Source organism: Dermacentor andersoni, chromosome 2, assembly GCF_023375885.2.
Source record: "Dermacentor andersoni chromosome 2, qqDerAnde1_hic_scaffold, whole genome shotgun sequence".
Lineage (NCBI taxonomy): Eukaryota > Metazoa > Arthropoda > Arachnida > Ixodida > Ixodidae > Dermacentor > Dermacentor andersoni.
In genome coordinates, this window is record NC_092815.1 from 39,091,351 (window position 1) to 39,105,869 (window position 14,519).

At 43.3% G+C, this 14,519-nt stretch overlaps 1 protein-coding gene across 4 annotated transcripts in view; it reads left to right on the forward strand.

Moving 5' to 3' along the window:
• The window catches only part of ck (unconventional myosin-VIIa ck), a 173,079-nt gene that overhangs the window by 117,053 nt on the left and 41,507 nt on the right, over positions 1 to 14,519 (forward strand). For all 4 annotated transcript variants that reach the window (XM_050189498.3, XM_050189499.3, XM_055077245.2 and 1 more), the window contains exons 22-29: positions 1,992 to 2,198; positions 5,744 to 5,821; positions 5,918 to 6,016; positions 8,109 to 8,326; positions 9,119 to 9,236; positions 10,761 to 11,063; positions 14,019 to 14,246; positions 14,346 to 14,519. In XM_050189498.3, the coding sequence (XP_050045455.1) occupies positions 1,992 to 2,198; positions 5,744 to 5,821; positions 5,918 to 6,016; positions 8,109 to 8,326; positions 9,119 to 9,236; positions 10,761 to 11,063; positions 14,019 to 14,246; positions 14,346 to 14,519 (1,425 nt within the window). The remainder of the gene's footprint in view (positions 1 to 1,991; positions 2,199 to 5,743; positions 5,822 to 5,917; positions 6,017 to 8,108; positions 8,327 to 9,118; positions 9,237 to 10,760; positions 11,064 to 14,018; positions 14,247 to 14,345) is intronic.

Sequence of the window (14,519 nt, forward strand, 5' to 3'; positions counted from 1 at the left end):
AACCTTGTCTTTTGACTTCCTTATGCTTTGATCTCTTAGGTAACTTCTTTCACCATGGTGTTGGTTTATTACTTCTTTCACTTTGAATACCAGCTACGGTGCCCTTGTTCCTACAAGCCTTTGTTTATTTTAGCATTGTCTTGACGAAACGATTATCATTATCAGGTTATACTACAGCAACGACTTACGATGGAAACCTACTTCAGCAGCATATGTCACCACCGTGAATGCAACTGGGAAGTCTTTAACTATACTAGATGTACCTGTAGAACAAGCATGACATTGAAACTGCCGAGTTCTTGTTTTCTTTGTGGAGGACTTGTCAGGTAGGGCATATACCATTTATATCATGATCATGTCTGAAACCATGTCTGAAACATTGGCATGATGAGTACATCCCATTAACCTCAATGCTTGTTTACACCTGCATTTTTAAATACAATGTGAGCCCATTTTTCACTTGACTTCATTGCTCCTCTGCCGGATCAGTCGTCTGGTTTTACAAATTAAATCTCATCCAATTGTTTTGAAGAATATATACGTTTTCATGTATTAAACGGACACTAAAGATAAAAATAATTTGAGCTTTAGTATTCAATTAGCTGTATAAAATACAAAAAGCCACTCTTACCATCTGAGAAGGATTGATAAACCAGAAAAGACAAAAATTATAGGGTCTCTTAAGATCTCTCTTAAGAGGTGCACAGCGAATGCCTCCTCTTCCTCCTCTTATCATTTGCCTTTTTCTCTTTGCCTCTTCTCTTTCTCTTCCTTCTTTTAGTCATTACTTCTCACTACTAAGCATATTTAGTCATTTGTAATCAATTGTGGTCATTACAAGTCGTTGTTAGACATGTTGGTCATATCACATTCATTAGTAGTCATTACAAGTCATTTCAGTAATTATTAGTCATTACTGCTCACTACTAAGCATTTTTAGTCATTTCTAATGAATTGTGGTCATTACAAGCCATCGTTAGACATGTTGGTCATATCATAATCATCAGTAGTCATTACAAGTCATTTCAGTCATTATTAGTCATTACTGGTCATTACTAAGCATTTTAGTCATTTCTAATCACTTGTAGTCGTTACAAGTCATTGTTAAACATGTTGGTCATTTCATAGTCATTACTAGTCATTAGTGCTCACTAGTAAGCATTTTTAGTCATATGTAATAAATTGTGATCATTACAAGCCATCGTTAGAGACATATTGGTCATTTCATACTAATTTGTGGCCATTATAAGTCATTAATGGTCATTACTACTCATTACTAGACATTTCTTGTCATTTCAGAGTCATTAGTAGTCATTACAGGTCATTATTAGTCATTACTAGTCATTATTAACCTCTACCAATCTCTGTTATAATGTTATCATTCACTAACTGTCACTATCAACCATTTTTCATTTTTTAATCTGTCTTTAATATGTCTTTATATGATCTGATGACGCTTTGGTGGACACTCCGGCGGTCAGGTCTGCTGACACAAACTTCACCATGAGCCTAGGCTTTTGCTTTAAAAACTTAAGATGGTTGGCACCGCCACCTTGAAGTTCCCGCGCCAGCGAACTGTGACGTCACGGATTTTTACAGTGTCTACTCAGGCCTAGTTGATTTTGTATTGATAAAGATGGACTATGTTGCATTCTGAAGGAGCCAAAGACTGAACTAGGCATGTTTTGAAAATTTCTACTGTGCCAAAATGGCGTAAATGTGTTAAAATACTTTAAAATCAGTGACATCATAGATAGCAACGAACCACCACTGGGGCTTCGGTGCGAAATTCAAAAACACAAGGTTAAACATTTATTTTCTCTTCTTGTAGTGAACTTCTTGCCACAAAATTAGTGAAAACAGTTTTGAAGGAATTCTGTATCAGTCTAAACTGGTTCAGTGTTTCTCTATAGTGTCTCTTAATTAACTCGGTCGAGAAGCACGTGCTGTTGACACACTAAATTATTGACATGCACACACCATCTGTGCAGGACCTGGAGGCTTCTCGAGTCAATGCCATCAATGGGGGTGAGGTGGAGGGCTCAATTCCAGCAGTGCCCGAAGACAAGGATGACCTCAGTGAGTACAAGTTCCAGAAGTTTGCGGCCACTTACTTCCAAGGGAGCGCCAGCCACCAGTACCAGCGAAAGCCTCTCAAGAATTCTCTGCTTCCCCTGCAGACACAGGGCGACACCATGGTGAGCATTTCGGAGATGCTATTTTCATTGCCTACTAAAATCTTTGTGTTTTATAATGGTAGAACAGTTCCACCAGTACTGGTGATACACCTGCCAGCTAAAGCTCAAAGCTGGCAGGTAACTGGTAAGTCTGTGCTATGACATTCTATTAGTACAAATATTTTCAGTGATTTGAACTAATGTGTAACTAAAAGCTGTACCAGGCTGACTGAAGTTCCCTGTGCTTCCTTTGGTCTGCATTAAAATCATATTTACCCACGTAATTTAGCTTGAATGAAGCCTTTAGTTTTGTTCTCACATTCGGAGAGATAAACAGACTGGGAAACGTTTATTGTAGTTCATGGCCTGCAGTAGCACCCTGACATGGTAGGCTCGATGTAGAGGTTCAATCAAATCAGTCTGGTGCTAGAGGATCGTTCCTTTTGCGGCAACACTCCACTTCGAATTGGCTTAATTTTGAGTAGTGGTAACACCATGACATGATGAAAAAAGGATGAACCCTGCCCATATGTGCAAGATACGTTAGGATAGTAAAGTTGGCTTATGTGTGGAAGAGGATGAGTGATTAATGAAGTGTATGTATGAAAAATCTAAGAGAAGCCAGTAGCACACCTAACTTGGCTACAATTTGTTTGATGCAGCTTGTGTTTTGGGGCTGCTCGTGATCACTCAATTGACACACATCATGCACAATAAATGTTGCACTAACTGTCAGAGCCATATTTTCTCTGATTTTTGTATGCAAAACTCACGAATGCTCACAATCAGTTTTGGGCCGCATGAAATTTGCAGTTTTTGTACCTTGCAGCGCCCTTCCAGGATGCAATTCTTAGCTGTCATACAATTGTTAGCTGTGCACTTGGCAAGGTCAGTAATTCCATGATACTGATACGGAGCAGCCATCACAGTGCGCCTGCACTGAACAAGAGGAAGATGACATGTCCCCTATTTATTTAGGGTTTTCATCTTTGGCACTATAGGTCTATGTTTAAATTTATTGTAAATAGATTTGCATCGGCTACATGTAACATAACTTGGTGGAGGTGGATGTTCCCTGTACCCACCACAGAGCTTCGTAGCAGTCGCAACGCAAACAATGCAACTTCGGCTCCTGCTTGCGGCACTTCATCTACGCGAGCCTCTCCGCAGTGTTAGTGCAACGTCAGTGTGGAGATCATCGTGTTATAGCCGATGCCAGCCAACTTCTATCACCCGCCGACTGCAATTACTCAATCACAGAGTGCGAGTGCCTTGCTCTTGTGTAGGCAGTTGCGATGTTTTCTCTATACTTGTATGGATGCCCCTTCTGTGTCATCACTGATCACCACACTCTCTGCTGGCTACCCTCGCTCAAGGACCTGATGGGGCGTGTCACTCACTGGGCTTTAGGCCTGCAAGAATATATACCTTCTCCGTCGTATATAAGCTGGGGCACTTACACCAGGATGCCGATTGTTTGTCCAGCTACCCCGTGGAAGAAACAGCAGACGCGGCTGCCACTGCTTCCATTTTCTCGGTGTCCCAGTTGCTTGAAATCGGCAACGAGCAATGCCGTGATCCTTCATTACGAGCCCTCATCGACCAGCTGGAATCAACACCTGGTGACACCTTTCTCCGGATGTTTCTCCTCAAGGAGGGGACATTATATAGCCGTAATTTTGATCCCCACAGCCCTGAACTTCTGCTCATCATCCTATTCCACCTACGTTCAACTGTCCTCCTCCAACTTCATGACGCTCTTTTGGGCGTCTTGCGCACATACGACCGTGAATATCGTCACTTCTTTTGGCCAGGTCTTGCCCGCTTTATGTGGCATTACGTTGCTGTTTGTGAGCCTTGTCAGCGCCAGAAGAAGCCCTCCGCCCTTCCAGCTGGATGTCTCCAGCCAACCAACGTCCTACCCAAACCCCTTGTCAGAGTTGGTCTAGACCTTCTTGGGCCGTTTCGTCTCTTGGGCTCTAGAAATAAATAGGTTGCTATTGCTACTGATTACGCCATGGCATCACAACAGCCCTACTGACAAGTTGCGCTACTGACATCGCTGACTTTCTACTCTACGACATCATTTTAACGCACGGTGCTCCATGCTAACTACTAATACTAACTGACTAGGGCTGTAGCTTTCTCTCAGCAGTCGTTGAAGGCATCCTCCGCTTCTGCTCGACAAAGCACAAATTCAGCACGTCCTGCCACTCACAGACCAACGGTCTCATGGAGCGCCTCAACCGGACCATCACCGACATGCTTTCAAAGTATGTTGCGGCCAACCACCGCGACTGGGATCTTAATTTACCATATGTGATGTTCACGTATAATTTATCGCGTTACAACACCGCCGACTATTCACCATTCTGTCTATTACACAGCTGAGAATTTGCATTGCCCTTGGACACCTTGCTGCCCTCGCCCGCACATTCTGCCATTGAATACGCCCGCAACGCGATCGCATGCACCGACCGGGCATGGCAGCTCGCCCACACCCATCTAGAGGCCTCACAGGAGCATCAGCAACACCTGTATGATTGCCACCATCACTACATGCACTTTTCTCCGGCTTCTCTGGTGCTTCTCTGGTCACGCATTTGCCGTGTGGGTCTTCCTGAAAAGCTGCTGTCGCGTTACATTGATCCATACCATGTGGTTCGACGAGTGACCGATGTCACATGTGAAATCATTCTCACTGAAAACTCCGCGTCGTCGTCAACTGCACTTTTCGCCATGGATGTGTAGCTTAAGCACCGGAACGGTGCTTCTACTGCAGGGGGTGATGATATAGAACAGCTGCCTCAGTGTGGCTGTACTGAAGAGGAGGAAGATGACGTGTCCCCTATTGGTTTAGGGATGCCATCTTGGCCACTGTAAGTCTACGCGTAAATATATTGTCAATAGACTTGTGCATCAGCTACACGTAACAATACGGTTCCATTAAATGCGGATGTGTAAAGTGCTGTAGTATCTCCTTCAGGAGATACTAACTGTTGAGGCTAAACAGGTTGTTCATAAAGCCTAACATATGAACACTGATATCACTGATATTTTTTGAAAGATCTGTGACTTGCAAAAGTGATGCCATCATAATTGCTGTTGGCTTTTGGCGTGAGGTTTATGTGTCATGCCTCTTTGCTGATGTTTGTTCCAAGTACTGATATAGTCCTAAACACATTTTGCACCTGGCCTTCCACTTCCATAGTCAGTGTCTCTAGTTCTTTCTTTATTTACTAGGGTACTTATTTACGATGGTGTGATATGTCTTGTCGCTTATAATACTGTTGCACTATTGTCAATATATAAAATTTTTACTGCAAGCCGACCTGCACAGAAGCAGATATTGCCACATTGGGGCACTAAAATCTCGGAAGTATTTCTGATAATTTGCGCTATGGAGGACTAGTAACCAAAAGCAGTGTTTTATCTGTTGAGCAAGTTGTATTGCAGTTGTATTGGCTGCAGATCATGTACCTTGTGCCTCATTTCCAAAATTTCTTGTGGCTTTCTTTTTTTTTCTTTTGCTCCTTTTTTACGAAAATGATGCAACTCTTTTTCAGGCTGCCTTGGCACTGTGGATCACAATTCTACGATTCATGGGCGACCTACCAGAACCTAAGTTCCACACAATGGACAGGGTGCGTTGCTTGCTCTGCTTGATGTCTGTGCACCTGCGTTTCTTGCTCTTTTTGTAGTGATTTTTCTTAATGAAGAGCTTCTGCTGTTCAATGCAGGACAACTCATCTGTCATGAGTAAAGTCACTGCCACCTTGGGTCGCAACTTCATCAAGACCAAGGACTTCCGTGAAGCACAGTTGATGGGTGTTGACACCGTAAGAATGCTGTCATTTTTTTCTTCTGACTAGAAGGCAATGCTGCAATGCCACAGCTTGTTTTATAGATATACAGCAGGAGACAACATACATTAGTTTTGCAAGCACAAAATATTACTTTGTCCTTTTGTGCCTGTAATGAATCCTTGGAAAGCTGCATTGTGTGCTTATATGTGCCTGAGATGTGGCAGAAAATACAGTGAAAGCTGACCAGCCTCTGTTGGAAAAAAGAATTCTACATCAGCTGGACTTAACATTGTATCAGAAGGCCATGCAAGCACTGCTGCACGTGTTGAGATCCACCGGCCTGTGTGAATGCCTATAATTGGAAAGCCCTTCTGTTTTGTTTCTTTATTCTCTTTCTCTCTCTCGTGCATTGTCCTCTTTCTAAACCCTATTTCCCCCACGCCATTGCAGGGTAGCAAACAGGAAGCTTGTACCTGGTTAATTCCGTTGCCCTCTCTCTCTCTCTCTCTCTCTCTCTCTCTCTCTCTCTCTCTCTCTCTCTCCAGTAAAACCACATTATAACGAAATGTGTTATAACAATCTAATGAATATAACAAGATAATCATAATTCCTATTCAAATTCTTATTAGAAACCCACGCATTTAAAACCTTATTTTAATGAAGCAAAATTGTCCTGTAAATAGGTATAACAAACCTTCTTTTAGTTCATAATGAAGATTTACTGACTGTATTGTACTGATTAGGCGTAAGTCTATTAGTGCAGGTTACTGCTTCTCATCACTTGGTTTCTCATCACTTCTCATCACTCATCTAATGCAGCGGTTCATGACTCATGCGAGCTGTTGGCTTCCTTGCAACATGCCAGACTGGTCCTGCTTCTGCCTTGCCACTGTACTCTACCAACGCTGCAACTCTCACTCACCTGCACTCTGTAGAGCCATGTTCTATTATGCTGGTATAGAAAGCGAACAGCAGAGTGCATGGCTCACGGTACATAAAAAAAAAAAGGATGCTTTGACTAATCACAGCCACTATAAACCGTGCATGGGCAGTCAAAAGGTTTTTCGTGTCCTAGAATTGCATATTGTATCGATACATTTCATTTTTCATTCTTTTTACCCCCCCACCATTGGGTCATGAGGATGCCACTGCGCTGTTAACTCCAGGATCAGCCACTTGGCAAAATGAAGGAAAGAATGGAAGATGAAAGGAATCGTCACAAGATGCTACTTCCACTCTCATGTTCTCAGCAATCCCCCAGCTTATCAGCATTTCATAAACGCGCCAGCAGAGCACCACAACTTTCCGACTCTGTGCACTAACAAAATCAGTTGTGCTGCTGCTACTGCACACCTGATGATGACGATGATCTTTTTAGAGAAAGCATTCATCTTGCTGATGAAGTTGCACAAAAAAGCATTTTTTTTCTTCGGCAATGCATTGCAGGCTTTTGCGCTTTTGCGTCTGCTTCAAATGACCAAGCAGTAGCTCACCACAAACCCCCACTCGGTGGACAATGTCCTCCATGACAGTGGACAACAGTTGAAGTAAATAGCTAAGTCAGTAAGAATAAGAAAGTAAATAAGGAAAGATAAATCAAGTAATGGATATAATGAAATAATTTCAGCTCCCCCTTGAACTTTATTATAGGGAAGTTTTACTGTAGTAAGTGCACAGCCATCCTCAAGCTTGACTAAAATACGGCTTTAGTGCTTTTCGTTTTCTGCTACAGATATAGGCGCAGTTGTATAGTGACAGGCTCTTAGAAGAGCTACTTTTGTCTACTTTCTTCGCAAAAACACTGTTGTTTGTTTTTATATAGCATGCACGTGCAAAGTAAAGGTGCAAGAATCGTGGTATGCATGTCCAGGTTAAGTCTAGCTGTAGCTGTTTAGCACAGGTGTAGCTGTTTAGCACAGGTGATATTGAGAGCCTTTGCAGCATTAGTGCGGTGGGTTTATTGTAAACAGCGAGTTGTTGATGCTGAAGCAGCCAAGTGAAGATAAAAAGGTATATTAAGTGAGGAAGAGTGTGAAATCTTGAGAAAGGCAATAGAAACAACCTCGTAAAAAAGTTCCTGTTGGTTCTGTTTCTCTTTTTTTTTTTTTTTTTTTTTTTTTTTAAGGACTCTTATACCAAGCAGAAGTCTCGTAGCATCCGCAACAAGCTGGTGTCGCTGACCCTCAAGCGCAAGAACAAGATCACGGAAGATGTGAGGCGCCACCTTCAGGAAGAGGAGCTGGCAGCTGACAACTACAGCCACTGGCTTGAGAGTCGACCCACCTCTAATCTGGAGAAACTGCACTTCATCATTGGCCATGGCATTCTGCGAGAGGAGCTCAGGTTCGCTATTGCAGTTGTATACAATGGCTCACTCGTGTTATTTAGTACAAATATTTCTCTATGTGAGCTGGCCACGGTGGACATGTTCTAGTAGTGGCGGTATGCAGATTCTCCTTTGTATGAAGATTTTAGTGCGTGTGAAAAAAAGGTAAAGAACCCTGGATGGTGAAAATTGTCTGCAGTTCTTTTGTTATAGCATCATTTACAGCCCAAATGTAGCTTTGGAATGTAACATCCCATTAATAATCTTATTTCTGTGTATGATTATTGCGTACCGAAGATATGCATACCTAATTATTATTATTTTATTTTTTATGTTTGCTCAGCAGCATCAGTTGCCTGCTGTAGCCCTAACCCTAGAGGCAATGAAACATTTGTGAATCTTCTGTGGAATGTGTTCAGCGTTAATATTGTCATGCTACTATGCCATTCTGAGTTAGCAAAGTGTAGGTTTGTTCATACCTTTGTAGGCTGTTTTACTAGAGCGAAAGTATACCGTGATCATGACTGACTATACTGCAGAAATAGTGTTATGTCAATTACATGTTATATTGAGGTGAACTTGTAAACCGTAATACTATTTTATGGATGTATTTTGACATTCAATTGGTACTTTGATTTGGTACACCTGTATGTAATTGTTTTTTCAAGCAGTGAAGTTCTTGCGTACCAAAACTAAAATGCACAGATTTGCCTGTAATACAGAACCTTTCAAAATGGAAATTGTAATCTGCCACATAAACCACAGACAAGCTTGAATCGGCAATTACTCACGGTGTTTCTGTTCAACAGGGACGAAATTTACTGTCAGATCTGCAAGCAGCTGACAAACAACCCAGAGAAGAATTCCCATGCCAGGGGCTGGATCCTGCTGTCACTCTGTGTCGGGTGTTTTGCTCCCTCCGACAAGGTAAGAGTCAAGTCACTGATAGACCAATACGATATGAGACCCAAGCATATTTTAGCACAGAAGTACCCTCGCTTGTATACTGTCCTTTGTATTTCTTTAATCTTTAAAAAAATAACAATTTAGAAATAGGAGCAGCTTACTTGCTATTACCCACCATGGTGGCTTAGTGGCTATGGTGCCATGCAACTGTGCACAAGGTTGTGAGTTTGATTCCTAACCGCAGTGGCCATGTTACAATGGGGGTGGAATGCAAAAACGCTGGTGTGCTCAGGTTTAGGTGCATATTAAAGATCTCCAGGCAGTCAAATATAATTTATTGTCATCGAAAAATTGACGGTCCGGTGTTATGGCAACAATATTCAATCCCATCACAACCATTGGTGGGGCTCGAACCCATGACCTTTGGTGGGAGTCATACCCTCGACCTTTGGTGGGACCAAAATTCAGTGGCACCAAAATTGATGACACCACCATTGGTGGCCGAGTCAACGACCGTTGGTGGGAGTCGAAATCACAACCTTTGGTGTTAATTAGGGCTAATTAAGACATGGTTAATTAAGGTATAGTTAATTAAGGCACTCAAACCAATGACTTTTGGTTAGAATTGGACCCGCGGCCTTTGGCGGGACCAGAATCCAATGGCACCAAAATTGATGGTGCCGCTATTGATGGTCGAAGCCACGACCATTGGTTGGAGTCGAACCCACAACCTTTGCAGTTAATTAAGGTACAGTTAACTAAGGCACAGTTAATTAAGGTAGAGTTAAGACACTCGAACCCACAACCTTTGGTGGGAGAAAACAAGGAATAGGAAGTAACAACACATTCGAATGAGAATGTCAAGTAATTTAATGAATGTCTCGTGAGTGCGCAAACTTTTGCCTTAATCCTCTTTAGCTAAAATGGCTGTCAACATAGTTTTTCCTTTGAGGAGACTGGTATGTTGGGTTTCTTTTTAAAGGCATTGGAAGGGCCTGCTCTACTTAAGAATCTTTTCTATCTGGCCTGAATCACTATGTATAGCTTGAGGCTTTGGTAAATGTGTTTAAAAAACTGCTGGGAACAGCTCTAAAACTCTGCACATAATTAGAACACCATCTGTGTGCCTCTCAAATTCTTTCTTCAACAAAACATTTTGGACTGTGCCTGTGCCAGTCTCGCCACCTGCTCTAGGCAAAACTAGATCCTGAACTCAAGCACGATGCACTTATGTTGAGGTGCAAAGCACATGTATGTTCCTGCTGTGGTTAAAGTAGGCAGCACCATGTTGGGCCACTCATTTGGTGGCTGCAAATGTCACCCATTGCAAATTTGTATTGGCAAATGTATTTATTTTATTTGAGTGGTTGTGAGGGCACAAAAGATGTTTATTTCCATGAAATGTTTATAATTTCACAGAACCTATTTTGAAAACCTGTGCTCTACATTACCCGATGCTTTGCGAGTGTTATCTCCAAATGTTTGAACCCAACATGCCATAACTACTATAGCCAAATTCCAAGTGAACTGCTTGTATCGCTGCAGTTTGTCAAGTACCTGCTCAACCTGATCAGGGAGGGCCCACCAGGCTATGCACCCTACTGCGAGGAACGGCTACGGCGCACCTTCATGAATGGCACAAGGGGCCAGCCACCGTCATGGCTAGAGCTGCAGGCTACCAAGTCCAAGAAGCCTCTCATGCTGCCCATCACCTTCATGGATGGCAACACTCGAACTCTGCTGGCCGACTCGGCCACTACTGCCCGCGAGCTCTGTGCGCAGCTGTCTGCCAAGATTGGACTGCGGGACCAATTTGGATTCTCCCTCTACATAGCTCTCTTTGACAAGGTTAGATGTTCACGATTGTTGCCCAGGATTTACATTTGCATATCCTGGACTTTCAGTACTTAACCAAACCTGCTGTAGCTTTTACATATTGTAGGGAAAGAAAAGGTGTGAAATTATGCTTTCAATAATTCTTAAATATACAGCATTTCAAAAACTGGAGGGCAACATTGCGCAAAAACTAGGTAAAGATTCTGCTAAAGGTGCTTACTTGCTGCACAGCCTCAAAGAATATAAAAGAATATAAAAAGAATATAATATATATATTTCTCATGCCACGTGCACAACACATGCTGTATCGTTTACCGATGTTGCCTAGTGCTGCAGTAAAGGAATCATGTAAGGGAGAGGTACGGTTGTGGGGCACTTTCCAGCGTAACTCGATAGAAATATGCTTTGATGCAAAATCATCAAATGGCCCATTCAGCTAAAAGCTGGTGTCTGTCATCTGTAGGAGCTAAACTGTCACATCACATCAAAGTCGCATCACAAGCGTGCCTCGATGAAGCAGAGTGGGTGAAAGGGGACACCTGCTGCTGTGCTAGCGTGCCAGGTGTTGTGTAAGGGGAGAGGGCATCGCTGCAATGCCACGTCACTCTCGCTCTCAGAAGCCTGTGTTATCTGCGCATTTTTTGTCCACGCAAAATCTCGCCTGCGTTCTAACTGCACCTCAATAAGGCCAAATCATAATGCGCCACGTGTTTCAACGCACTTGCTTGCCCGTGAGGTGTTCATAACTCTAAGGAGCGCTCAGCGGCATTGAATTGGCATTAATGCTTACTCCACAACGCATAAGTACTTAGATGCCCTCAGATTTTTCGTCTTTCTCCCCCCCACCATTTTTCTTTGCTTTCAGCTGCATGCATGTTAGGGTACGCCCTGCATGCAACTATGGCACAAGGCAAACTCTGGTTCTAGCCACACACAGTCTCTTTGTAACACATCCCCAACCCGTAGTGCAAGTAAACCACAACTATGGCAAGTAAGGCAAAAACAGAATAAACTTAAACAATATTTGTTGCACTAGGCGGAGGGCCGTCCACTTCCTAAGTGACAGAAATAAAGGAGTTGGCTCACCTCTCATCACCGAACAGGGAGCAAATAAATCTTAGGTGAGATGTATGACTTGCATAGAGACTTGTTGCAACTGAAAGCACTTCCCTTTGACTCACTCTTATATATACCTTTTCACTTTCCTTCAGCGGGGGGCTGTCCCACTGACTTTAGAGACAGATGCTCTTCCCCTTTCCCGCATGTCAGGTGGAAACCCGCACCGGAGTGTGTGGAGACGGAAGGGGGCACGGTGTGCCCTCCTCATGCATCATGCTAGCTTCTTCTTTGGGCAACTTCATGTGATCATGCACCAGTGTGGCACACTGGAAGAAACAGGCATGCATGTGCCATACTCTCTCTTTTGTGCAAAGTCACTAGTGTTTGTATTATGGCTGCAATTTCACCGTGGTTCAGATTTCAACATGTTCTTTGTTTGCGACACATTTCCTTCTCATCAGTTTCTACATGTTATCTCTATTACCATGCTTTCAATTCTGTACAAAACATGAATGCATGCCATGAATACTGTGGTACCTCCTCATAGTACAGGCTTCACCAAAAGCTTTACAGCTACTTGCAAGTCAGAAGAGTTGTCACCATGTCCTCTGGCAGAGTTTTGTGGCACACCTGATGCTCTAAACCTCAAGAGAGCGAGGAGAACTGCTTACCTCCATGTCAAAGTTTCGGTACTTTAAAAGTACCTCAGGGACATCTGTGTATAGACTTGACAGCTCCAATCACTCGTGTACAATCAACGACTGTTAATTCGGACTCCACGGGGAACGTAAATAAGTCCAAACTATTGAATGTCCGAAAAAACGAATGTATCCATAAAATATTGTTTCATTTATGTTTTAAGGCCCCTGTGCAAGGAAGAAGTAGTCAATTCATTGCAGCACGCATTTCTGCTTATGTGCAACCAACTCCACCTGCACTTCTGCCAGTTTTGCGCTGTCTCTGTACTCCAATGCAAGGACTGCAAAGGCTCGAGTCAGATCCGCATGTGAAGGCTTCAGAGCACATGGCACATCATCATCATCATCATCGCCACCACCTGAGTTAGAATTGCAGTTTGATCGTGGGAAAACTTGCTCAATTGTTTTGGCATCATTCAGTTCGGCACACGACTACACTGCGCTGTCGATGTCTGCAAAGTGTTTAAACGTAATGGCGGCAGAAATCTGCACACAGCCTGCAGCATAGCAGGTAATCAATGATGTCCGCATTTGAGTTCGTTATGGTAGACAGCAGTTCAGCTCTTCATTTGCGGAGCCGGGCTCATTCGGGCTGCAACTCAAGACTCATTTGAAGTCGGACTATGAGGGCACTATTGGTGCCATTTGACGTGGATTGTTGATAACTTCACGAGAAAAACTTCTTGGAGCTAGCAGAGCATTGTCTGGAACGCATCTTAAACAAATAAGCACAGAATGGCAGAATGCTGTCCAGAAGGCAAATTCAACGAACAAGAACGGGCCATGCAAGGTGGTGCCGGAATGGATGTGATGATCACAATGTTGATGCGACCTCACAATTCAGGCAAAGCTTCCAAGATTGGGATTTGCAGTTTAATCTCTGAGGCGCAATGCTGTGACCAAGGCAAGACCTCAGGGATTACCATTTCTGAGGTCATACTTGATGTCTCATTTCTTTGAGGCCATACTTGATGTCTCGTTGAGGTTGCCAGAGGAGATAATGGCGGTAGGGTCCGGATAATCGAATGTAGAGCTGGCGGCTGTCCGAAATATCGGTCGTCTTTACAGATTAAATCTATGGGGATATTGGTGGTGCCGCAAAACTGTCCGAATTACCGAGCATGACTGGTTTATCGTTCGGCGACTGTATTCACCTTAAAAGTTTAACCTGAGACTGTACCTCAATTCATTGATGCTATTTGCCATGCAGGTGTCGTCACTTGGCAGTGGTGGTGAGCATGTGATGGATGCCATCTCACAGTGTGAGCAGTACACGAAAGAACAAGGGGCACAGGAGCGCAATGCCCCCTGGCGGCTCTTCTTCCGCAAAGAGATCTTCGCTCCCTGGCATGACCCTACTCAGGATCCTGAAGCTACCAACTTGATCTTTCAACAAGTGGTTCGAGGTATCAAGTTTGGAGAGTACAAGTGTGACAAGGTATGATAAGTGCCCCATTGCATAGCAGTTAAAAGCAGCTAGATTATTTACTCTTTTGGGTAATGTAACTTCAAAGTCGTGTGGCCTCTTTCTTGACAGGAGGAAGATTTGGCCATGATAGGAGCTCAGCAGTATTATGTTGATCATGGCACTGAGCTGATCATGGAGACTCTCCTGGCCTTATTACCAACATACATCCCCGATAACTGCCTTCAGGCCAGTGACAAGGCTCTGGAGAGATGGGCTGGCCTTGTTGTGCAGGCACTAAACAAG